At 43.7% G+C, this 26,684-nt stretch overlaps 1 protein-coding gene across 9 annotated transcripts in view; it reads right to left on the reverse strand.

Annotated features, from left to right (window-relative positions):
• Positions 1-26,684, reverse strand: part of KIF21A (kinesin family member 21A) — a 105,054-nt gene that overhangs the window by 18,993 nt on the left and 59,377 nt on the right. For 4 of the 9 annotated variants that reach the window (XM_079994036.1, XM_079994038.1, XM_079994039.1 and 1 more), the window contains 17 exons: positions 23,579-23,666; positions 23,147-23,264; positions 22,474-22,662; positions 21,302-21,501; positions 20,312-20,419; positions 19,131-19,199; positions 18,808-19,022; positions 17,896-18,049; positions 16,925-17,122; positions 15,808-15,909; positions 14,297-14,462; positions 13,806-13,826; positions 11,242-11,302; positions 8,425-8,479; positions 7,305-7,528; positions 876-986; positions 178-306 (listed from right to left, as the gene is read on the reverse strand). In XM_079994036.1, the coding sequence (XP_079850162.1) occupies positions 178-306; positions 876-986; positions 7,305-7,528; positions 8,425-8,479; positions 11,242-11,302; positions 13,806-13,826; positions 14,297-14,462; positions 15,808-15,909; positions 16,925-17,122; positions 17,896-18,049; positions 18,808-19,022; positions 19,131-19,199; positions 20,312-20,419; positions 21,302-21,501; positions 22,474-22,662; positions 23,147-23,264; positions 23,579-23,666 (2,208 nt within the window). The remainder of the gene's footprint in view (positions 1-177; positions 307-875; positions 987-7,304; positions 7,529-8,424; positions 8,480-11,241; positions 11,303-13,805; positions 13,827-14,296; positions 14,463-15,807; positions 15,910-16,924; positions 17,123-17,895; positions 18,050-18,807; positions 19,023-19,130; positions 19,200-20,311; positions 20,420-21,301; positions 21,502-22,473; positions 22,663-23,146; positions 23,265-23,578; positions 23,667-26,684) is intronic. The other 5 variants (XM_079994040.1, XM_079994037.1, XM_079994043.1 and 2 more) reach the window with 2 other exon arrangements.

The following is a 26,684-nucleotide window of genomic DNA, read 5'->3' on the forward strand; positions in this document are numbered from 1 at the left end:
TTCTAAAAAGCTACTTTGAGGGGTTGGGAGTGGGGACAAACAAGAGGAGAAATAGCAATTATACTTTCAGTTCCTGGCCAGAGAGAGCCAGAACATTAACATTTTGTAGCTATGTTTTCGGCTTATTATGTGAGCCTTGGGCGATGTGGGAATCTGGTCTTTCCCTTTGCAACTTACTTATCCAGCTGAACTGATGTGTTTCCCTGAGAAACAGTGAGACGGCTAAAAACATTCAGTTCATTACGGGGCCGGCTTGGTGGGGAGGAAGGAGGTGACAGACTAGCCTCTGAGGTTCCAGAATCTGAGCTACAAGAAAAAAATCAAACATTAAAAGCCTCTTCAAATTAAAAGAAAAAGAAAAAAAGAAAATGAAATTGTTAGAGAGGTTAAAAAAAAACTAATGAAACATGCCTCAGAACAACTCATTGGTGCCCTGCTTGCTTAATTAAGGAATGCAGCTTGCATGCTCCCCTGGCAGAACAGAAATATAATCCTTACACAGTTATTTTTTAAAATTTGCTGGCCAAAAGATGGCAGTGTGCTCAAACATTTATTGATTTTTAAAAGTTAAGCAATACCTAGAAAAGGGCAGAGTAAAATGAAAGAATTCAAGGATGAAAAAATATAGGGCTGTGTATCTTTCAAAGACATTATAGCCTTAAAAAACAAAGAATGACAGATGTTGCCTTGATATTCAATGCAATGAAAAGAAACTTCTTGAAGGAAAACAAGTATTTATCTATTGCATTTACATCCCATTTTTCTTCCAAGGAGCTCCAGGTGGCGTACATTTTATCCTGACAACGTTTTCAATATTTGCAACTCTCAAGCAACAGTGTTTATTAATATACAATATCTATACACATATATCTTACTGTTTTTGCTCTTTTGACTTTGGTTTATCTGGAGATTTCTCATAGGTTTTTCTCTTTGATAAAGGTGAGGGTTCTGGTAGTTTCTTTTCTGTCAGAGATGACTGCCTTGACCTGTGAGAACAGAAAACATTGCCTATTTCTTATTCTGCTTATTTCTCTTCACTGAATTTTATTTTCGTTCTTTTTACACTCTGAGTTCCAATTCTATACAACAGAAGCAGACAAAAATAAATAAACGAATGTTTTGAGGTAAATTCACAAGTATGCATTTAAAAAAACAGCAAAATGGCATTAGGTGCTTTCGAGTTCCCTTTGTCCAGCTGCTCTGACTGTTCTTCTTGTGCAACATCTAAAGTCCATGCCATCATTGTCCAAGTTTCCAAATTACTACTTCATTTCACCCCAGTCACAAGATTTCAATGGAAGCTTTGTATATATTCAGCTGCAAGTCAGAGCTGGTTCATATATGCATTGCTTATCATTTGATTCCTGAATGGGTAAGTAAAGTCTATGGGACGCGGGTGGCACTGTGGGTTAAACCACAGAGCCTAGGACTTGCCGATCAGAAGGTCAGCGGTTCGAATCCCCGCGACAGGGTGACCTCCCGTTGCTCGGTCCCTGCTCCTGCCAACCTAGCAGTTCGAAAGCATGTCAAAGTGCAAGTAGATAAATAGGTACCACTCCGGTGGGAAGGTAAATGGCGTTTCCGTGCGCTGCTCTGGTTCACCAGAAGCGGCTTAGTCATGCTGGCCACATGACTGCTTCTCACAGGCGGATGCTCCCTCTGACCATCTGACGCATCTGTTTACCCACTTACCTATTTGGCCTCCCACCGATCCTGACGAAATAGCCAAGCTAATAGCTCAGCTGAAACCGGGTAAAGCCCCAGGGCCCGATCTGATCCCTGCCGAAGCCATTGAACTACACCCAAAATGGTGGGCTGGCATCTTGGCCAAAACCTTCGATGCAATCAACGCTTCTGGCCTCATCCCCAAAATATGGAAGGAGGCCATTATAGTACCAATTCATAAAAAAGGTTCTCCAACGGAGCCGGAAAACTACCGTAACATCAGCCTCCTTTCGATTATAGGGAAAATTTATGCCAGCTTCTTGCTGACTAAACTATTGCGATGGGTAGATGAGACTAATCAGATTGGCCACGAACAAGCAGGGTTCAGAACTAAACGCTCTACAACCGATCATGCAATAGTTCTTTATCATCTCGCACGGAAGTACTCCTCTCCTCCCCGGGGCTACCTCTGTGCTGCCTTCTTAGACCTAAAGGCAGCCTTTGACAGTGTTCCTAGAAATATCCTATGGGAGAAACTTGCGAAACAGGGCATTGATAGAAGACTCTTATGGCTTATAAGTCAGCTCCACGAAGATACCCTTGCCAGAGTGAGACTTACTCCTGCGGGCGACCTCACAAATTCGATACCAATAAACAAGGGAGTGCGCCAAGGATGTATATTGGCTCCCTGTCTATTCAACCTATTTATCAGCGACATGCGAGCACCCCTAGTTAACTCTTCTTCAAGTATACACGCGCCTAGACTAGCGGACTACTGCTGCCCACTCCTTTTATATGCGGACGACGCGGTAATTCTATCTTATACACGTGTTGGACTAATCAGAGCTCTGAAGATCTTTGCCACATATTGTCAACTCAACCAATTAACCATCAACCATGTTAAATCCAAGATTCTGATTTTCGCCAGAAGCCGGAGATTATACGAATGGAAGCTTGGTGGAGCAAAAATAGAACAAGTTCTAAAATTTCAATACCTAGGAGTTATTTTTCAATACAATTTGGGGTGGAAAGCTCAAATTCAACACCTACTTAACAAGGCCAAAACTCTGTCATATGCGCTCCTCCGATTCTTTTTTTCGGATGGAGCTTTGCACGTTCCCTCGGCCCTAAAGGTGTTCAAGGCAAAAGTGGTTGCCGTGCTTGCTTATGCTGCCCCGCTTTGGGCTGTGATGACAGATCTTGCTCCTCTCGAGACACTGCAAAATCAATTCCTACGTCGGCTCCTTATGCTCCCTCTGTGCGTAAGCAACGCAGCCATGCGACTAGAATTGAAGATCGCATCCTTAGAAACTTGCCTGTGGAAGCAAGTCTTCAATTATTGGTTTAATTGTGGCATAGACTACCAAACCACTACCTTGTCCAATGCTTATGGCAAGATGAATTCTCTAGCCCTTGGACTAGTAGAATTCATGCCAAACTCCTGAGTTATGGAATCTCTCCTTCAGATTCCCTAAAACTAGACCAAATTACTGCTCAAAGACTGATCCGCCAAAGACTGGATGACATCGATCTACAGCGAAATTATATGCTGGGGGGAGGTGTTTGTTCGCCTCAGAACATTGGTATCACATTAACTTACTGCGTTCCATCATACCTCTCCTCCCTTTCGACTGTTGCCCATAGACTGGCTTTCACCAAAGCGAGGTTCAACGTTTTTCCCTCCAACGTCCTGAGACATAGATTCTCAAAGGGCCAAGCCCCCGCCATGTGCGAATGTGATAAGGAGACACCGGAGTCGCTCCAGCACATTATGTTCACTTGCCCCCTGTTTAATGTGCCATGGGCAAATTTGTTGGGATCAATCATACAGAAACTAGAGGGCACCCCACCAAAATTCCACCTTGCCCAAATCTTGCAGGATAAGGATACTCATACGACCCTGAAAGTGGCAAGGTTCCTGGTCGCTGTCCTTACCCAAAAGCGACGCCAAGGAGCACTACAAGCTAACAAAGGCGTAGTATGCCATTCTATTCTATAGTATTTTATTGTTATAGTGGTGCTTTAGTGGCTGTTTTCCCCACGTGCACAAGTTGTTATTTATGTGTCGTTTTTACCTGTATGGGCCTATGGCCGTAAATAAAATTACTTACTTACTTACACATGACCCAGAAGCTGTATGCCGGCTCCCTCAGCCAATAAAGCGAGATGAGCGCCGCAACCCCAGAGTCGGTCACGACTGGACCTAATGGTCAGGGGTCCTTTTCCTTTACCTAAAGTCTGTAAACCTCCAGATGTTGCCAAGAGAGAATTCCCGTTATCCCTCACCATTGACCATGCAGATTGGGGCCAATGGAAGTTGGGAGTCCAAACAACACCTGGAGTTTCTCCATCCCCGTTTACAATTATTTCTATATGACCTCTTTACTTAAGTCTCAAAGCGATGTGCACATTAAAAGACATGGCAGTATACAAAATAAAAAATAATTAAATATTAAATACAAAACGATATATAGAATAAAATGCAGGCATAGGCGGGATCTCTCCCTAGATGCCAAGATGAAATCCTCTAAACTAGGCATCCTTCCCAATATTTAGGTTTCATGTTTACACATAGGAAGCTTTTTTTCTACTTTTGATGGAGGAACAGCCAATCACTGCAGTCTGAGTGGTACATCCCAGACACAAGTATTTTTCCACCTCAGAGAGAGGGAGATCTAAGAGGCCACCTTTCATCTACTTGTAAGTAGTCACAGCTTTAATTTTTGAGCTGATATTTGAAGTAACTGTAGAACAAGGCATCTGCAAGGAGGAGATTGGAAACTGTGGTTTGAAGTTGGCTTGTTTCAAATAAAAATATGGCTAAAATCATCCACAGTTTGTTGGGTGTGCAGAAATTCAGAAGCTTTTACTTCTGGTTTTGATTAACCATGGTTTGTTGTTATTTTCTGCATTGTGGCCATAATGCCATAATGAAGTCTTGTGGCATCTTAAAGACTAACAAATTTATTGTGGCATAGGTTCCTGTGGAGTGCGCCTGATTAAATGTGTTAGATCTTTAAGGTATCACAAGACCCTTTCTTGTTTTTGATGTAACATACTAAGATGGCCAGCCTCTGGAAATAATGCTATGAAGATAAGGGACTGAGGCAAAGACAAGCAGAGTCACCTACCTGCAAATTGCTTGATGACACAATGATGTTTTGGTCCACAGGGGTCTTTAGAAGCCCTTTTCAAAGCTTTACAGACACCCTTTCAATCTCTGAAAATGCCATTTTCCCAGAGCCTTGCCCTTACCTGCTCCACACGTGACATCATTTATGACCTCTTGCTCAGTGATGTCATACATGACATCATGTGTGGGGCAGGTGGCCATGGCTTGACCCAAAAAGGCCTCACAGGCCAAATGGGGAGGGGGGAACTCGTGGCCCTGATTAGGCTGGTGAGCCAGAGATTCCCTAACCCTGACTTTAAGCATCTTAGATGTAAAATAAATAAAGCGCTTCTCAGTAAATCAACCCCTTCTAAACACTTTTGCATTTGTTGTGGAAACTAAAAGCAAACAAATATTGCACTGGAGCAAAGGGAATCAGTACACTGACTTCCAAAACTAAAGAAATGTGTTAAAAATTGCAGCAGTTGCAGGGGGGAATTACCTGGACCCTGGAATCCATGACAAAATAACTGATTTTTTGTAAGTTGTGTGATGCTTGAAGATCATTGCTGGGTTCTCAGTCTTTACACTCTACTGTTTACCCTGAGTAAAGCATTTTTTTAAAGAGTGGTTGCAAAAGCATTGAAGCCAAGACTATTAATAACAGTGGCTCCCAGGAGCATTTTAATGCTTACTTCTACTGCCACAAGCAACATGCATAAAAAGTGAAATTATTAGAAATCATTCTGAGCTGCTTGCTGCTGCTGCATAAAAAAAGAAGAATCGATAGCTTTTATTGTAGCAAGTAGATTAATGCAGGAAGTTACACATATTTTTCACTGTTTGCAATTTAGTTAATTTTACTAAGACCTTCCTCATATATGTGAGGGATTTGTATCTAAAAAGTTCTGTGTTATTTTAAATTATCTAGTTAAAAATTACTGTGTGGTGTGGGAATAAGATTCCTACATGCTGTGGGTTAAACCACAGAGCCTAGAAGGTCGGCGGTTCAAATCCCCGCGACAGAGTGAGCTCCCATTGTTCGGTCCTAGCTCCTGCCAACCTAGTGGTTCGAAAGCACGTCAAAGAGCAAGTAGATATATAGGTACCACTCTGGTGGGAAGATAAATGGCGTTTCCGAGCGCTGCTCTGGTTTGCCAGAAGTGGCTTAGTCATTCTGGCCACATGACCTGGAAGCTGTATGCTGGCTCCCTCGGCCTATAGAGCAAGATGAGCGCCGCAACCCCAGAGTCGTCTGTGACTGGACCTAATGGTCAGGGGCCCCTTTACCTTTACACGGAAGTGCTAACTGCTAACAGTAGTCTCACGAACCTTAATTAACCAATACTATTTACATAAAGAATGCAGCTCATGTTTGGAAAACAAGTGGAACGCTACAGGCGGTGTTTGCCTAAGCTGTCAGTCTCGACTTTCTGTGTGCTGAGCCATCACATGCAGCAGCAAAAATGGAGTATGATATTCGTAAGGTCCCAAGATATTTTAAAAACACTTAACGGAAGTTCACTTCAGTGGGGAGAAGGCCAATGTTTCCATTCTGTTTGTGGACTGACTTCACCTAGCAGAGACCTCTAGTAACTTAAAAGATAGGGCAGCCTCCGCCACAACCTTCCATACTGTTTTAGAGCGTCTTCCCAGACTTCAGGAAGGGCCTGCTATCTAAGCAAGTGGGTGCTTCTGCTGGATCATATGAGCAGATCAAATGAGTGGAAGAGCCACATCAGATATGATCTAATGCAGGGATGGCCAACTCCCAAGAGACTGCGATCTACTTTCAGAATTAAAATCTGGCAGTGGTCTACCCCTGTCTTTTTAGGGGTTCAGTTCAAAGTTTTTTAGGAGGAGAAAAGCTCCATTTTGGGCGGGGGGGGTTAAGGTGCAGGCTTCTTTGGAGAGGGGACTTCAGGTTTTTTTGGGGGGGGGAGGCAAGGGAACTAGGGGTTAAGTCACTCACAAAAACATCGCTATGAATGACATGGAAGCTCCGCCTTCCCTTCCTGAGTTGAAACAACAATGGAGGGCAGGACAAAGGGGCAGGGCAGAAATCAGATTTACCTACGCAGAGGAAAGGGAGCCAGAGAAGGACCACGATCTACCAAAACATCACGGGGATCTATCAGTAGATCGCGACCGACCTGTTGGACATCCCTGATCTAATGGATCCGCTCCATTCAAAGTATTTCAGATAGACTTTAAAACAATTCGGTTTTACAACAGCACTAAAAAAAAAATTATAATCTTGCAGAAACTGGGGTTTATGGTACATGAATTAGTGCTTACCAAAGGGCGGGGGGGGGGGGAGAGAAAGATAAACTTAAAAAACTAAGCAGCCATTTTGAGGTAACAGCAGAGCAGAAGTTAAGAGGATGACGCCGGCGACAGATTTTCCCTGTTGAGATCCTAATTAGCACTCCAGGCAGAGTTCGTAAAAAGCCACGGGGCCATTGCAACCTAGCAATCATGCATGTTAGGATGCCAAACGAAAGTTAGTGCATTGTGTGAAACTTACATGCCGCCAGTCTTAGAAGGCAAGGCTGCCTGAGAGGCTTCCCTATCCCTAACAGCAGGCTCTCTCAGGTCAATGTTCACTGCACCTTCCTGAGCTTCTGCAACAGGCGGAAGAGGGCCAGCCACAGCTGTGCTGTCTGCACTGACTTCAAGGGTTATGTCACTGGATAGGTCACTGCTATCAGCATAAAGCAATTCCATCTGGGTTGTCGTCCTACGGCGGGCCTGCAATCAATTGGAAGAGGAGAATAAAAACACTTTTGCATGAAACACAAAACGGTTTGCATATATTGTATGTGTGCTTGATCCCAGGGTCCTTATCCCTAAACCCTGCCTGTAAAAATACAAATCTGCTCCATTTTTCTTTGTTATATATAAAAAAATCTGTCACCATTACTAAGCCAGATCTACAGTGGTGTCTCGCAAGACGAAAAGAATCCGTTCCGCGAGTCTCTTCATCTAGCGGTTTTTTCGTCTTGCGAAGCAAGCCCATTGACGGCTTAGCGGATTAGCGCTATTAGCGGTTTAGCGGCTTTTAGCGGCTTTTAGCGTCTTATCAGCTTAGCGGCTTAGAAAAGGGGGGGGGGAGGGAAAAAATCCCGCAGGAACTCGCAAGACATTTTTGTCTTGCAAAGCAAGCCCATAGGAAATTCGTTTTGCGAAGCACCTCCAAAACGGAAAGCTCTTTCATCTAGTGAGTTTTCCGTCTTGCGAGGCATTCGTCTTGCGGGGCACCACTGTACTTCCAGATTCACCAAATCAAGTTTAGGAGCCTCCCTAGTTTCACTGTAGCGCAGGACTGCTGACAGACACGTGCAATGCAAAAAACCCCCCAAGCTTAGTGCAAAAGTCATTTCTGCTTTTTGGGAGGGAGCTGATTTGCACAACATGTTAAGCCAAATTAAGGCTGTACAATATCAGAGCTCACAGCCTCTTCACTCCTCTCAGGTTCATTTTAATCTCTCACTAAGCCATAGATGGGCTCCTGGTGTCAAGCAAACCAGAAAGCTTGCAAAAATTGTTTAAGCGGTACTTGTATTTTGGGGGTGGGGGTGGAAGGAGGTGACAGAAAATGCTGTAACTGCACAAAAGACTGCTATATTAGTATCCACACATCTTACCTTGTTTTTAGGCTTGACTTCGCCGCAGAGCTTCATGAGGTCTGAAGATAAAGAACTGTAAACGAAATTAGCAATTTAGTGGGGATCTCTGAGAAACAAGGCAACTCCCTCCCTCCTTGGGCAGCTAGCCATGGCAGCAGCTACAGTGAGACAGCTTTGAGTGTTATTTCATGGTTAATAAAGGTAAAGGTAAAGGTACCCCTGCCCGTACGGGCCAGTCTTGACAGACTCTGGGGTTGTGCGCCCATCTCACTTAAGAGGCCAGGGGCCAGCGCTCTCCGGAGACACTTCCGGGTCACGTGGCCAGCGTGACATCGCTGCTCTGGCGAGCCAGAGCCGCACACGGAAACGCCGTTTACCTTCCCGCTGGTAAGCGGTCCCTATTTATCTACTTGCACCCGGAGGTGCTTTCGAACTGCTAGGTTGGCAGGCGCTGGGACCGAGCAGCGGGAGCGCACCCCGCCGCAGGGATTCGAACCGCCGACCTTTCGATCGGCAAGCCCTAGGCGCTGAGGCTTTAACCCACAGCGCCACCTGCGTCCCTTCATGGTTAATACCTACACATAAATAAATGGACTTCTCTCACCCAAGCACATAGCTTTCTTCTAACTACGACTTTTGAGCTGACTTTAAAGGTAAAGGTAAAGGTACCCCTGCCCATACGGGCCAGTCATGTCCGACTCTAGGGTTGTGCGCCTGTCAGGGGCTCAGGAGCAGAAGCACAGGGAAGAGGGGAGATGGAGAGCGAAGGGGAAGAATCTGAGGGCAGCGTAGGGGAAGATGACAGTGGCCCGAGAGATTCCATGAGCCTCTCCAGCGAATCGGAAGATTCACAGAAGGGGGCGCCGGTGGCCAGGGCAAGGGGGGTCCCAAGGGGGACACTCCAGAAGCAAGGGACCAGCGGGGACTCCCAGAGCAGCAGTTGGAGATCAGGACCAGCTTCCCCACCTGAGCATAGTGGGGGGGAAGAGTCCCAGGTATCGGGGGTAGCGTCTCCCCCAGCAGGAAGAGAAGAGGAGTCAGGGCTGACCACGCCTCCATCGGAGAGTCAGGCAACGGAGGGGAGGTCAGGTCCGGCTAGCATCCCGGAAGAGGGAAGCAGTGACAGAAGCAGTGCAACGGTCAGGAGGAAGGTCACTGGGTTGGCGCGAGAGCCAAGTTCAAAAGTACAGGCGCGCGGGGCAGCAGAGAACGAGGATTGGGAGCCGGGTCCTAAAGCCCGCCGGAGACAGGGGGAGGAGTCAGGGGACTCAGCGTCAGAAGAGTCCAGAAAGGGGAATGCCCCAGCGGACAGGAGGACCCAGAGGAGAAGAGAGCAGAGGAAGAGGTGGAGCAGGGCGAGAATCTTAAACTGGTGTCAGGGGGGAGGAGATTCAGACGGAACTTCGGCGGTCTAAGGTTTAAGACGTAGAGCTGCGCGCTACGGCTTTGGAATGGAAACTGAACTTCAATACAGACTTTTGTATACAATGACAACCTGGCGTTGGTCCTTTGTGAGCTGGGACCTTGGGCAGCTCTGACAGCGCCCATCTCACTTAAGAGGCCGGGGGCCAGCGCTGTCCGGAGACACTTCCGGGTCACGTGGCCAGCGTGACAAAGCTGCTCTGGCGAGCCGGCACCAGCGCAGCACACGGAAACGCCGTTTTATCTTCCCGCTATAAAGCGGTACCTATTTATCTACTTGCACTTAAGGGTGCTTTCGAACTGCTAGGTGGGCAGGAGCTGGGACCAAGAGACGGGAGCTCACCCCGCCGCGGGGATTCGAACCGCCCACCATGCGATCGGCAAGTCCTAGGCGCTGAGGTTTTACTCACAGCGCCACCCGTGTCCCCTGAGCTGACTTTAGGCTAGTTCAAATATGCAAGGCTTCGCTTGACGCTACAGTCATTGGGAGATCATAGTGCACGGTACACTTCATCATCCTGAAGGTGGCCTGGGTGGCCCGGAAAATGAGATGGGTGCGAGGAAAGGCTCAACATGTTGTTCCCAGCAGCAGGAGGAAAGGGAAGCTGCTGATATGTTTGAGGCAGGTCTCAGGGCAAGGGGAGAGGGAACCTGGGGTGAGAATGGGGTGAGTGAGGAAGGAAAGATGGTTTGACGGAGAAGGAGAACAGAGTATAGCAGGAAGGACGAGGGGAAAAGAAAAGCTGAGACAGCAGAGAGAGAGAGTGATAAGGAAGATTTGCCACAGAGGAGGAAGCAAGGGACTGGCAAGCCTGAAGAGGTAGGAGAAAGGTTTGGGGAAGGCCACTATGCTACAAAACAGACATTTGAGGTGAGAGGTGAAGGAGAGGGTACCCAGACTGGCAGAGCAAGGGAGCCACCAGACAGTGTCTGAAGCGAAGGCAACACCTTGGGGCTCTGAGGACCCCAGGGCTCTTCAGAAAGGATAGGAAACTTATCAAAACCATTTTCAAGTGAGGAGTAAGCATGTCTGACATGGCCCCAAATTTTGGGTTTGTTTCCAGAGTATGAAGAGGCGGGACAAACAAAGGGTGTGATTGGCCCAGGAAGTTGGCGAAGCAGCCACTGTAGGGGAGATAAAGAGATTCGAGGTCCTTTTTCATTCAGTTATCTGGGAGATGGGGCTAAAGCCAGGCCTCCTGGTTTATGGATATGTGAAAATAAGCCAAGGGTTGGAGCTAGTTAGAGGGGGAAGTTCACTATTATTGAGAGTTAGCTCCTTGCCAAATTGCTCATTCCTCAGTTTGCTTAGAACTGGTTAAGGAAAATTCGGAGAGAGGGTCACATTAATTCATTGCAAATAAAAGCCATTTTAGAGGTAGCTATTGGTTACTGTTTATGTTCTTTTCTCACCTTCCTTCTGCCCCGGGGCTATTCAAAGGAGCATCTTCATCAGTACTATCTTCCACATTTTCTGGAAAATTCCCAAAGTCATTATTTTGTTAGACAGTTTCACACGTAGCATATATCTACCCCAAAGGCTCCTCATATTACCCAAAACAAGAATAATATGCACTGCCTTCCATATATTAAACTCTCACACTTAATTCATTTAACTCTCACACTTAATTCATTTTTACTTAAAGTAGGAGTTAAACTGATCTAGTTTCCCACGATGTCCCTGATGCTAAATCCTGTTGCTTGACTTCTTTACTTTTCCCAAATGCCCAGGGAGAATAGGTTTTTTGTTTGTTTTTAGCTTTGACTTTCCTAACCACCACATACGAAAATTATAGATGTATCACTAGGAAAGGAGGACAGACGTAATATATTCGGCTTAGACATATAATATCCCTGGATACCCGCTTTTCATTATGGCTCTGAATAAATATTGAGTTGAGGGGCAGTGAGAAAGATAGATGGAGTGTATTCTACTTTGCATTTATTTAGCTTCTACTTTGACAAAATACTGCACTTGACAGACAAACAACCATTTGGGCCCTATAAAACGAGATGATTTCACTACTCTACATTTACACAACAGCTTCCTAAACATCTACAACATCTATAGAGGGAACAGGGAAGAAAAGCTACACAAGATGAAATGGGACCTGAAACAAACAGTGTCAGGGAGAACCATTTGTCTGTTCACACAAGAAAAAGAAACACTAGCATGCTTGTCAATTACAGCCACAATACATCATAAACACGCCAGCATGCAGGGATATGCCAAATGGACGAGCCCATAATAAAATGTACCACCCGTCACTGAATGTATACCAAGCTTATTTCAGAAACACACAGAGAGAACAGTGGGGAGACAAGACAAAAAGGTAACTGTGATGTCTGTAGGGTCCTTTGGGGTCCTTACCCTGCTGCCACTCAAGGAAGGCACTTGGTAAACCAGATTGAACAGATGTCTAGCTACTTTGGTTTTACCAATGGAACTATATTCACCGTAACGCACATCCACACCAAAGTCAGTACCTGGAATCAGCACATGCACAAAGCAACTGCTAGGGCCAAGGTTGTAAGGGGTGGAGCTGCACCATTCAGACATTCTTTGCTTATCCTCAGAGCACCATGTTACCCACATCTTTCATTGTACCTCTTCTCTTCGCCACACACACCCCAGTTCTCTACTTCTTCTTACTCATCCCTATCTCCTGGAAGACTGTGGATATTGTTAAGTTGTGGGTGAACTTATCAGACGACACAGCGATTCTTCAAACAGCTCTTGTTTATTCACAGGCCAGAACAGAATTGAACTGAAGGGTTCAGCCAGCCTGCTTATATAGAGCTCCACTAGAACGCAACAGTAACCATTTTCTGTAACTAGCCAATCACTGAACGTCACTTTCGATCCCTTATTTGCATATGTGGACCTGAACTATCTACAGTATCCCCCTGCTGGCCCAGGGTGAGAACTTCAGTACATAACAGATATGTCTGCTCATTACTTAGCTCCAGGATTGTAACTTGGGATAGAGACACTACGCTTCCAGCTCACACGCTCCCTTCCCTACGACTGGAAGGACAAGGGAGCCACTGAACTGTGGAAGACGAAGAACCTTCTGCTAATTGTTCTACTCACATACTAAGGGTAGGAGCATGTGAGCCTGAAACCTACTCCAAGTCTCGTCCTGGGTTCAGTTTTAGGGACCAAGAAACATACACCCTTTAAAGCACAGCACCACATTAACTTGAGACTGCATTCTAGTCGGTACGCATGGAGCAAACCTTGACCCATTCATATATTTATGTAGTATGGCACTAAAATAGTGTGGTTGAGGAGCTTGACATAAGCTCTAGCTCTCCAGATTGCCTTCAGGCCATCAATGCAACGGGCACTAACGAGGAGGAGGCTATACAGAACATCTCGATGAAATAAATTTGAACAGAGTAGCCTGACCAGCAGCTTTCTTTGTATGGCAATTTTAAAAAACCAGAAAACCACACACCTGTTTTACAATTCAGAATGAATGTTTTCGCTGCCCATTGGCACGTACTGAGTTATAGCCATTGCTTAACTATGCAGTACACAACTTGATATGCCAGGTTCACCCTAACACATGAATTTTAAAACAAGATTCCTATAAAGCACTCATCGTCTCTGTGTTGCTAAAATGAGTTTTAGAGTTAATGTGGGGGGGGGGGGTTTCTGGGGAAAAAATGGTTATGTGTGTTACAGCTACAGTAAAAGAGAGCAGCACATAAATGTATCAGCAGATAGTGTATCAGCCACAGCATCCCGGGTGAACAACGGAAAGCTTTTAAGTACATTCACACTGTTTGCATTCGTGCCTGTCTGAGTTAAGAAGTTTGTATCTAAGGAAAGAGGACTCTGAGCGTATCTCCTAAACAGTGCATGCAAACTTTTATGTATGCGTACATTCTAAGATGCGCCAGTTAGTGTACACGTGTATCATTAGTATCTCATGCAGCTGTGAGGTACACAGAAAGCTACATATACTTACCCAGCGGAACGCTATCTAGGTCTGTGTAAAACAACAGTGAGGAGGAAACAAAAAGCAACACTCCAATCAAAACCAATCCATTTGCAGAGAGGGAAATAAGAGAGTCCTATGTTACACTATAATCAGATTAAACCTATCAGAACTAGCAGAATAGATGCCATAAAGTACACATCACAAGTTTTGTTTTTTAATAAGAGAAGTTAAGAATTTTATTTTTAAAATTATTCCAATTTGTAAGACACCTAATTTTGTTTTGTTTTGTTTTTTAAATTACCCAAATATTGAATTCAAGCTATAAAACTGTGATTAACTATGAGATTTCCTGATTTTCATTGCTGGGCGCACTGTTATTTGGGGGGAATACGTTTACATGCACAAAAAGTACAGCATCTATTCACAAAGCACCTTATTTGAAACACACCTAATAAAACATGCATCATCAGCAAATCTAGCATGCAGTATAATTCCATTTTGTAGAATATTCAAATCACCTTGCAAGGCATGGCCTAGTAGAGCATCAAGTTCAGGATTTAATTCTGCCTTCTCTTTCAACATGTGAAACAGCAGCTGGTTTTGCGTTGCACTGGTAATTTCTGTTTGTTTGAGGCGTCCTTCAAGTACTTTAATCTGAGCTTCCTTCTGAGCTGCTTGGAGACCCTGTTAAAGATGCAAAAAATAGTTTGATTCTAAATAACTCTACGCAAGTGGGCGGGCATAGATATTTATTGTATCTATGGGTGGCATCCTATAAACCAGGCATGTCCAACAGGTAGACTGGTAGATCACTGGACGACTGTGGTAGATCACTGGTAGATCATTGGCTCCCCCCAAAGAAGCTCAACAAGTTTGGCTCCCCAAAAGGGGGTAGATCACTGCCAGTTTTTAACTCTGTGAATAGATCACAGTCTCTTGGGAGTTGGCCACCCCTACTATAAACCAATGGATGTTTTGCTACCATTGCATTATCTGTATGTGAACTTTCCTTTACGGAGACACAATTTGTAACCTTTGGCCCTGGGGTGTCCCACATACTGTGAAAAACCAACATGAATATCAACATTTAGAAATACTTTCAACACCCAAGGGGGTGGGGAAATGACCCATAAAAACCATTTCCCCCTTAACGTACACCAGAGATAAAGTCTTGCAAATGTGCAAATAACTTTTCCATTCTGGCAAGAAGCTTTCCTGTTGACATGAATCATTTGGGCCAAAAACTGCTTCTCCATTTTGGCTTTATTTCTGTTAAAAGAAATAATGACACGGTGTAATATGCCGTGTGTTATTGTTCATCTGAGGTTGTATTTACCTAATTTTAAGACCTGCCGGGGAACAGAGGATTGCTATTATGTCCTCATATGTAAAACAACAGAATTCAGTGCGGGTGTACTTTCTTTTTCCCATGGTTGTACAGTGGACGCTCAGGTTGCGAACATGATCCGGGCAGGATGCACGTTCGCAAGCCACAGCAGCACGTCTGCGCATGTGTGGGTTGCAATTTGGCGGTTCTGCGCATGCGCTGAAACCCAGAAGTAACCCATTCCAGTACTTCTGGGTTTCAGCGCATCCATAACCTGAAAACACGCAACTTGAAGCGTCTGTAACCCGAGGTATGACTGTATATAATTCTTAGGGGGCGAGAGGGAGGTTCTTGTATATATTGGACACCATCCCACGATGCCTCCCCAAACAATGGGGCTTTTGGTTTCTCTCTTCCACCCTCCAACATCCCCCATGCACTTCCCAAATCGGTCTCAAAGCACGGTCTCCCTACCCTCTGGGGCAGATTTGGGCAGTGCTGGGGGCAGGGAGGAAAGGAAGGCATATCCACATTCGGCAAGCGGGTGCCTGCTTGTGCTATTTTGGATTTCTTTCACATTTTTGGACTATACCGTTTTAAAGTCTAAGATGCTTGTGAAGATCCAGCGATGTCACCCAGCCATTAGCCCCTGCAACAGTAATCCAGTACAAGACACAACAGGGTTCCCACCAGGTGTGTTACCTTATTAATGCCCATTGTAAGGAAATGGTCAAGTAGATACCGAGCTTCTGTTAGAGTGCAGGCATTGATTACCGCAGTGACGTCCAGAATCTCTCCTTCTTCCTGCATAAATCAAAGACAGCAGGGTGGTAAGTCAGAAAAAAATCACATGGCTAAAGGTGGCTAAAGGTAAAGGGACCCCTGACCATTAGGTCCAGTTGTGGCTGACTCTGGGGTTGCGGCGCTCATCTCGCTTTATTGTCCGAGGGAGCTGGCATACAGCTTCCGGGTCATGTGGCCAGCATGACTAAGCCACTTCTGGCGAACTAGAGCAGCGCACAGAAACACCGTTTACCTTTCTGCCGGAGTGGTACCTATTTATCTACTGGCACTCTGACGTGCTTTTAAACTGCTAGGTTGGCAGGAGCTGGGACCGAACAACGGGAGCTCACCCCGTTGCGGGGATTTGAACTGCCGACCTTCTGATCGGCAAGTCCTAGGCTCTGTGGTTTAACCCACAGTGCCACCCGCATCCCATCGCTATATGGCTATGGGAGTGTTGTTCCGATAGGAACTTTTCAAAATTAAAGTGAATTCTATTAAGCCTGAATATTTAGAAAAGTAGCACAAACAAAGCTTCTTTTAAGAGATATGGTTATGCAGACATGCAAAAATCAACTAAGCGCCAAATTTTCAGCACATTCAGCTATATGTAAGCATAAGGATATTTCAAGCAAAATATATTGAAAATGCAGAATTGGGAAAGGATGAGAGACAGTCTATAATTTACAGTTCAATATTATGCATGTTTACTCTGAAGTTGTGTTCAATGTGGCTTACTCACAGTCAAGCGCCTATAGGGTTGCAGCCTTGCATAGCTGTGTAGGAGGGTGTTCACTTACTTATGGCTTTGATTTAGAAATAAAATTATTATGAAACTGTACAAATGAAAGTTATAGCTAGATCTTTAATCTAGTTCATAAACACAACAAAAGCTGGCTCTGATGTTTTAATTTGCATGCAATCCGAACAGCGCATAAATGCAGAAAATTGAAAAGTGCAATTAATAGCTGAATAAAAGAAAATTAATTCCCTACCTGAACGTAATTCTTTCACAAAACCTTTGGGGCTGACATACCTTTGCTTCCTCCATCTGCATGATATTTGCTTGACAGTCAGAAATACTGTCATTGATGTAATCTATATTTGCAGTCAGTGACTCCATCTCCTCATTGATGTTGTGGATGTTTTTATCGGTCTCTGGGCCGCCTTCTTTGACAACTCTCTCCCTCCTTTTGGAAAGCTTCTCTTTCCTTTTGGTAAGTTCTTCACGTTGCTGTAATTAAAATGTGTATGTGAAACACAAGCTGTGAAAATCGGCTAGCCAAATGTTTTACAATAGAATATTAAATTAGATAAAGCTGACATGACTTTTCATTGCATTTCTGTGGAAGGAAGAAACATTAAGCAGCAAATATGCAACTTAACAGCTAGTTTTACGACATTAAAGGGTGGTTCATACATGCATGTACATAGCTAATTAATATACATATATAATTAATATATGACTGGAAACTGAATATATAAACAGGTTCCACTGAAAAGCTCTGTGAAAGCTGGAGGTAATATGAAAATTCAATGGTGGCTTTATATTTTCCAGGTTGATTTTTTCACATGCCAAAACTAGCAAAAACAGCATCATGTCTCAACATGATGGACATACAGTGTTACCTCAGGTTAAGAACTTAATTCGTTCTGGAGGTCTGTTCTTAACCTGAAACTGTTCTCAACCTGAAGCACCACTTTAGCTAATGGGGCCTCCCGCTGCCGCTGCGCCACCGTTGTGCAATTTCTGTTCTCATCCTGAAGCAAAGTTCTTAACGTAATATTTCTGGGTTAGCAGAGTCTATAACCTGAAGCGTATGTAACCTGAAGCGTATGTAACCCAAGGTACCACTGTACATGCACTGACCAGGGCAAAAGTACTTTACTTTTCACCCAACAGTAAAGGGGCATTTTCCCAGATGTTGCAAGTAGCCGAAGGGGCGTAAAAGAAAGAAAGAAAGAAAGAAAAAAGAAAGAAAGAAAGAGAGAAAGAGAAAGCTCTACCTTAAGTAGTCTATTCATGTCAGTCTCCATATTGGATATGGTCATTTTCTGCATAATGATTTCAGTCACCCTCCGTTCGAGTAACTGCCACTTCATTCTCGCTCCCTTGGAAGTATAAACTCTTGTGGTCATTGCTTTTCTTTGATATTTACTCCTGCAAGCATTTCAAAGATTAACGTTGTTCACATAAAATCCCCCCAAAAAAATTTCAGTACCAGTAATCATAAAAGAGTACACTTTTAATATTTGAAATTTGAGGGGGATGTGCGACTCTTTTTCAAAAAATCTTAAATCATGTGTGTTCAGTATCGCAGATTGCTTAAAACAGCAACTTGTTTCCTTTCAGTGTCCTCCTCACTGTATTCAAACTACTCCTTCAGCTGCCTCGTGTATGAAGGTACTTTACTCAAACATCTGTCATTGTTTTAAACCATGGGTACACAAACTAAGGCCCGAGGACCAGATCCGGCCCAATTGTCTTCTAAATCTGGCCTGCGGACAGTCCGGGAATCAGCGTGTTTTTACATGAGTAGAATGTGTGCTTTTATTTAAAATGCATCTCTGGGTTATTTGTGGGGCATAGGAATTTGTTCATTTCCCCCCCAAAAATATAGTCCGCCCCCCCCCCCCACAATGTCTGAGGGACAGTGGACCGGCCCCCTGCTGAAGAAGTTTGCTGACCCCTGTTTTAAACCATCACTTGTGCTCTCTTCTCACTCCCATGCGATCACCACTCTTATTGTACAACCTGCCTTCTTCTTTGCTCCCCATCACACCCCAACCATCCACATCCAGGATTATAATGCAGCACCATAAATCCTCTCGTGGGAGTTGGAAAATGACGTTTTTTATGTCTACAGGAAGACAAGACTACAAAAGTAGCAAGACAATAACAGGTTTGCCCATCATTACCTGGTTCCATTGGTCGTGGCTGCAGGCAATGCTTGGACCCTTGCTACGGGTATTCGCATCTTCTGTTGTGACGCTGCTCTCGATCCTTCATTGTCTACCGATGACACACTAGAACTTGGTTCGTGATTAGGCTGCTCAGGCAGACTCAGCTTCCGGCTTGCCCTCCCAGCCACTTTATCAGACAAAGGTCTTGCCTGCCGACGAAGAGCTGTAACCTAAAGCAGTGAGACAACAGTGTCTAATAAGGACCTATTTAATTTACAAATTATAGGAATCTCAAATAATAGTTTGCACTTAATTGCAACACTGAAGTAATCCGGCACCTCTTCTGTTTTCCGGCGCAGAACAACTTCCTGATTCCTCTTCTGAGCCTCCAGAAGTTTTAGCTGATGCTGTAAAGAAAAGCCAATAATAAGTCAAAGATTTGGATACTTTTAAAAATTGTTTTTATTTTTTATCTATGTCATTTTAAATTTTTATTGTTATTAATGTTGTTTTAGATTTTATGATTTATGTGGGGGGGGGGGGATTTCCATTTGGTTGTGTACCTTTTGATGTGCTTTATTAATTGTTTATGACTTTTGTTAAGTTGGTGATTATGTAAATCTTGTCATGCTGTAAGCCGCCTTGAGCATTGTTTTAACTATGAAGGTGGCATATAAATAAAATGATGATGATGAGATACAATTCTCCCAATACCATCATTCACTTAATTAGTACAACCAGCCAAGGAAGGGGGGCATTTGTTGATTTTTCCTCTATAAAGGTAAAGGGACCCCTGACCATTAGCTCTAGTCGTGGCCAACTCTGGGGTAGCAGCACTCATCTCACTTTATTGGCCGAGGGAGCCGGCGTACAGTTTCCGTGTCATGTGGCCAGCATGACTGAGCCGCTTCTGGCGAACCAGAGCAGCGCATGGAAATGCCATTTACCTTCCCGCCAGAGCGGTACCTATTTATCTACTTGCACTTTGACGTGCTTTCAAACTGCTAGGTGGGCAGGAGCTGGGACCGAGCAACGGGAGCTCACCCTGTTGCGGGGATTCGAACCGCCGACCTTCTGATCGGCAAGTTTTAGGCTCTGTGGTTTAACCCAGGTTTGATGCTTATAGGGGTAAGCATTAAATAGTAATCCCACTTCACATACAAGGACAAGTAAAGCAAAGTCCTATCATTCCACTATCTTTGAAAGGCTTATTCCCAAATAAGTATGCACAGGATTGAAATCTTTCTCTAACGTGTTAGCAAGCCAGCCCCTTGAATTAACTGCTTACCAATACCATATGAAATACCTTGCAGAAACATATCAGCTGAAAACTTTATTCTGCTTTCGTTGCTGACTTAGTACAATGAGTAGTCAACCAAATTCAATCCAGCTATTCATTGCTAAAGCAGTAATAAAATAGCACGTGTCAACACCTGAAAACCTTTACAGAGCTTTTGGGAGCTTTTGAAATTCATACAACATAAAAAAAAAACCTGCAGTAGATACATTTAATAATCACCTCTCGTTTTCGCTGCTCCTTTTTCAGCTGAGCAATCTCTCTATTTCTTCTAGATTCATTCATCCTGGCTTTCTCTTGCTCTTCTTTCATTTGCTTCATCAGACGAACCTGTATAAAATTATTCGGTCACCTTTAAAATGCAGCTTTGCTTTTCACACACTCAGATCTCGTGGGAGAAAGCTGCTTTTATTTTTTTATTTTTGCTATAAGGCTGGTGCCCTTTTACCATACAGTGGTACCTCAGGTTAAGTACTTAATTCGTTCCGGAGGTCCGTACTTAACCTGAAACTGTTCTTAACCTGAAGCACCACTTTAGCTAATGGGGGCCTCCCACTGCTGCCGCGCCGCTGGAGCAGAATTTCTGTTCTCATCCTGAAGCAAAGTGCTTAACCTGAAGCACTATTTCTGGCTTAGTGGAGTCTGTAACCTGAAGCGTATGTAACCTGAAGCGTATGTAACCCAAGGTACCACTGTACTTAATAATCCTTCATTGTAACCATTCTCTTGGAGAATATTGTTGCAATGTGATTTGCATCCTTAACGCTAACAAGCAGTTAGGTAACAGGACCGTCTTCTGAGACATTTTTGAATTCCACAGTTAGCAGGAGTGAATTCAGGCAACTGTTTGCAAAGTGGGAGGCAGAGTAGTCTGCAGTCTCTGCCCTCATAGTGAGAGTGTCATGCAATTGCACCCAGCCAAAAATACAAGGAAGCAAGACAGCTTTGAGAAGAAACTCTCCTCACCATTTGGGTGAACGCTTACAAAATAAATAGCTTCTCCAAGAAACTGTATACCACAGTAAGTTACTACTTTGTAAGCAGTCATCCTAACTAGATGACCAAAATGGAGAATAATTTCAGTCTTGAACTGACCAACTTTGACACTCCTTTTTAAGCAGGAAAAATAAATCCATAATGTCAGGGGATATAGTTCATTGTTCAGGTAGACACGTGCAGCATTGGATTCTGTGCTTTAAAAAAAAAAAGTACCTTTGTTTTCTTCATCTCTGCCACATCCTGCTGCAATTTTTTCAGTTGTTTTTCATACTGAGATTGATTTTTAAGTAATCGTGCGTGTTCTTTCTGAGCAGCCTGAAGCCTCTGCAGCTCTTTATTCATGGATTGGAGCTTCTTTTCATACTCCGATTTAACCTTTTTTGCCTTTTCTTCTGAGCAAGATTCCACCGAACCTAAAGAAATGGCAATGGATTTCTCAGTTTATAAATCATGAACCAATACGTTCAGTGCCTAACTTGCAATGCCAAGATTTCATTTGAACATCATTTTTTTTTTTGCCAAGGCTTTAGTGTGAACGAAAAAGGGATATGCAAAAAATAATTTCCAATATCACATCAATTCCATCCTTCCTCTAAGTTTAGAGTTTTCCAAACTGTGTGTCGTGACACGTTAGTGTGTCGGCTGCAGTGTGAACGCTCCCCGTGCTCCTCCTGGGGGTGGAAAGGGGTTAGTTTAAGCTCGTGTTTGCTAGTAAAACTGAATTATTGTGTCACGAAATGATGCATGTCAAAAAAGTGTGTCACCAACATGCAAAATTGGGAAAGCTCTGCTCTAAGTGACGCTCAGTGCTAGAGGGAAGTTAACCCATGTTAGGCTGACAACAAGCCTATGAGGTAGCTTAGATTGAGAGAAGGCAAGTGATAGATTCAGCGGGAGTTTGAACCAAGGTCTCCTAGTGAGTCATTACACTGGCTATCTTATTTTATTAAAATTTGTATCCCACTACATTTTGAAGGTCGGCTGTTCAAATCCCCACGACAGGGTGAGCTCCCATTGCTCGATTCCAGCTCCTGCCAACCTAGCAGTTTGAAAGCACGTCAAAGTGCAAGTAGATAAATGGGTACTGCTCTGGTGGGAATTGCCATGCACTGCTCTGGTTTGCCAGAAGCAGCTCAGTCTATTGGCTACATGACCCGTAAAAATTGTCTGCGGACAAACGCCAGCTCCCTCGGCCAGTAAAGCGAGATGAGCGCTGCAACCCCAGAGTCGTCTGCGACTGGACTTAACTGTCAGGGGTCCTTTACCTTTACTTTACATTTTGAGATGATATGGAAATCATGTCATAAGTATGACTAACGCTGGCATGTCCTCACTAAGTTCTCAATGTGGCCTATACAACAGCTTCACAATGGCATTCTTCTTACCCAGGTTTTGAAGCACCTGATCTCTTTCAAGTTGGGTATCTCGAATCTTATGTTGCAGCATCATTAGCTTCTCTTCATATTGTCTTTTTAAGGTCTGAAGTCTTCGTTGGCTGTTTTCCAGTTCATCTATCAGCTTCTGTTTTATGGCAATTTCACATGTGATGTTTGCTAGGTCTGCCTGATAGCTTGCTGTAGTTAAAAAAAACACACAAATAAATACAAGCAGCACTGTAGCCAATCAGCCTCTATAGCTGCAAAAGTTATGTAAACTAGGAAAGCACCCGATAAAAGGATGCTAATTTAAGCAAACATGGTATGCACTGGTTTTTGCAACAATGGTACATTCCCAATACAGCAGCTTAGTGTAAATACTAGAACTTTGAAGCAAAAATCCCAGGTCTGGCAGATGTCAAAATGTCTCCATTACATACTTAGACTAGTCATTCAAAAATACTTACATCAACACGTATTTCCTGGAAATGATCATTCAAATTACTAGCCTTTAACATGAAGTTCCCCATCCCTAATTTAACTCAGGACGGAGCTGTTAACGGCAGCCTGCACATTGCTTCCCCTAACCCAAAGATGCCCATTTAGGTCCTCGGAAAATATGGCACGAGTTCTCTGCATAAACAGCTGCAAAAATCTGTAACATTATTGGAGTTGGTGTCACCTTTTTCATCAGAATCAGAATCGGAATCATCCGAGCTTTCCACAACTTCCATGTCATCTTCATCTTCCTCGTCATCTTCCTCATCATCTTCGCGGTCACTGAGCTCCTGACCTTCTTCCTAAAGTAAGAAAAGGAGAAAGAGGATAAAAATGGAATTGCTCCACAAATTCCCTATTTTAAGTACAAAGACAATTTTACCTTTAACCAGTTCATAACTGACTAAATATTCTGCTGAAATACACAACTATTATAAGACTACCTGTGACAGAATTAGTTGCATGTGCAGTGCTTTAATTACTATTTACTTATGAAGTTTACTTATGTCCTCTCTCTGTCGTTTCAAGTTTTGCCTTTCTGAATCATAAAAAGGCTGGGAGGGAGTGCAAGAGTTTTATTAATATTGACAGAATATATTAAGATCACAATACTTACTGCTTCCAGGTCATTATTCTCTCTTTCAGAAGCGCCCTTTTCATCCCTCTTCTCCTGCTCATTGTCTGTGCTCTCCTCTTTAACAGTACTATGATAAGAAATACAAAAGGGGTCATAAAGTACAAGAAGGGGGTTGCTTCCCCTCTCCTCAATCAATAACCTGGCTAAAGCACCAGCCACAACCTGGTGCTTCACTGAAAGGAGAACGTGAAAGGGAAGGGGCATCACAATATTCAACATTTTAGCTTCATGGCTTCTTGCAAGATCAAATGGTTTGAAATGGCAAGGAGAACCATAAAGATCCCAACAACTGTTTCCCCCATCGTGCATAAAGTTGCATTCTGGAGATTCAGAAGTGGAGCTAAAAGTTAATGGATGGGAAAGTTCAAATGGGAAAAGGGAAAGCATTGCAGACAGACAACCAGAAAGGCACTGTAGAACTGCAGAGTGCCTAAAACCAGCCTTTGCCAACCTTGTGCCCTCCTGATGTTTTGGACTACAACTCCCATCAGCCCCAGCCAGTTGTAGTCCAAAATATCTGGAGCCACCAGGTTGGCAAAGGCTGGTCTACAGCATGCCAGAGCAGCTTAGAGTTAAGCTGGGTGTAATATATAAGCTGGAACCACAGAAGCCAGAAAAATATCCCTAAAATCACAGGCCTGTACATAAAATGATTATGTACTACCCACGGAGATCATTTAAGGAGCAGAAGGAAAATCAAAACAGCATACCAAGAAATGCAGGTTTCGCAAGTGTGTGTGTGTGTTTGTAACAAATGCAAGAAAATCCTAGCTATATTTACCCAGAAATAAGTCCCACTGAGTTCAACAGAACTCAGTCCCATTCAAGTGTGTTTTGGCTTGCAACCTTAATCATGGAGGAATGGGCCCCAGGCAATTTATGGATTCTTCAAAATTAGCTGTCCCACACATATGGATCTTAGATGAGCTGCTTGTGTGATGGCTCCTCCAAACCTTTCTTGGCCAGTTTAAAAGGTGGGCAGAGCCAATCACCTAACATCAGTCCTAGGCTGAGTGACAAATTCCCCTGTAGTGGGGCAAACTATGGGCTACCAAACAAAACGCAAACAGGTTCCCCACTCCTGTACTCTCCGAATAGAAATATCCTGATTACAGTTATCCACACTACAATAATCTCCAATTTGCAACATATAATATGCAGTGTGCCTTTGACTTCCAGATGGTACAAAGTAGAGAGTTAACACTGACTGGTGAATGCAAGCATATTATGCCACGCATTTGTCACAAGCTATGGCTTATAGTCTGTTTACAGGTCCAATTCAGGGTTCTGGTGCTAGTCTGGGCCTAGGTCACATGAAGTGTTATGTACTGAAGTTCTCACCCTGGGCCAGCAGGGGGATACTGTAGATAGTTATGCAAATAAGGGATTGAAAGTGACGTTCAGTGATTGGATAGTTTTAGAAAATTGTTACAGTTACATTGTACTGGAGCTCTATATAAGCAGGCTGACTGAACCCTTCAGTTCAGTTCTGTCCTGGCCTGTGAATAAACAAGAGCTGTTTGAAGAATCGCTGTGTCGTCTGATATGTTCACCCACAACTTAACATGAAGGATTGCCTCTTCACACATACGAGGACCCTAAGATTATCTTAAGAGGTCCTTCTATGAGTACCCCTATAAAACGAGAGGCACCTATTGAAAAAGTTCCTCTGCTAACAAACCTTGTAGTACCAGTTACAGATAGGTAGCCGTGTTGGTCTGCCATAGTCAAAACAAAAAAATTCCTTCCAGTAGCACCTTAAAGACCAACTAAGTCAGTTCTTGGTATGAGCTTTCGTGTGCATGCACACTTCTTCAGATACACTGAAACAGAAGTTTCCAGACCCTTCTATATAGTGAGAAGGTGGGGAGGGATATTACTCAGAAGGGTGGTGGGAATGGGTGATTGGCAGATAGCTGTGATGAGCCTGTTGACGACTCTTAACGACTGCAATAGGTCTTACAGGAAAAAGCAAGGGGTGAAAAGGTGAAAAATGGCTTTGTCATGTATAATGAGATAAGAATCCAAGGTCTTTGTTCAGACCAGGACTCTCCATGGTTTTAAGTTTGGTGATAAGTTGCAATTCAGCAGCTTCTCTTTCCAGTCTATTTCTGAAATTCCTTTGTAGTAAAACAGCTACTTTGAGATCTTGTATAGAATGTCCTGGGAGATTGAAGTGTTCTCCTACTGGTTTCTCTGTCTTGTGATTCCTGATGTCCGATTTATGTCCGTTTATTCTTTGGCGTAAGGTCTGGCCTGTTTGTCCAATATAGAGAGCTGAAGGACACTGTTGGCATTTGATGGCATACACAATGTTAGACGATGAGCAATTAAATAGTCCCGAGATGGTATGTGTGATGTTGTTGGGGCCAGTAATGGTGTTGTCCGGGTGTATGTGGCAGCAAAGTTGGCATCTGGGTTTATTGCAGGCTCTGGTGCCAGTGTCCGTGTTAGGTCTGGTTGTAGTATTATTGTGGGTTAGGAGTTGTTTAAGATTGGGTGGCTGTCTGTAGGCAATGAAAGGTCTTCCTCCCAGAGCTTGAGAAAGAGAACTGTCATTGTCCAGGAGAGGTTGTAGATCTCTGATGATGCGTTGTACTGTTTTAACTTGGGAGCTGTATGTGATGACTAGAGGTGTTCTGTTATTTTCTTTTTTGGGTCTGTCTTGCAGCAAGTTCTCTCTGGGTATCAGTCTGGCTCTGTTGATCTGTTGTCTAACTTCATCTGCTGGGTATTTTAGTTCTAAAAATGTTTGCTGTAGAATGAAGTTAGACAACAGATTGCTCATCGTCTAACATTGTGTATGCCATCAAATGCCAACAGTGTCCTTCAGCTCTCTATATTGGACAAACAGGCCAGACCTTACGCCAAAGAATAAACGGACATAAATCGGACATCAGGAATCACAAGACAGAGAAACCAGTAGGAGAACACTTCAATCTCCCAGGACATTCTATACAAGATCTCAAAGTAGCTGTTTTACTACAAAGGAATTTCAGAAATAGACTGGAAAGAGAAGCTGCTGAATTGCAACTTATCACCAAACTTAAAACCATGGAGAGACCTGGTCTGAACAAAGACCTTG

Source organism: Podarcis cretensis (genome assembly GCF_951804945.1).
Source record: "Podarcis cretensis genome assembly, chromosome: 10".
In the NCBI taxonomy this organism is placed as follows: domain Eukaryota; kingdom Metazoa; phylum Chordata; class Lepidosauria; order Squamata; family Lacertidae; genus Podarcis; species Podarcis cretensis.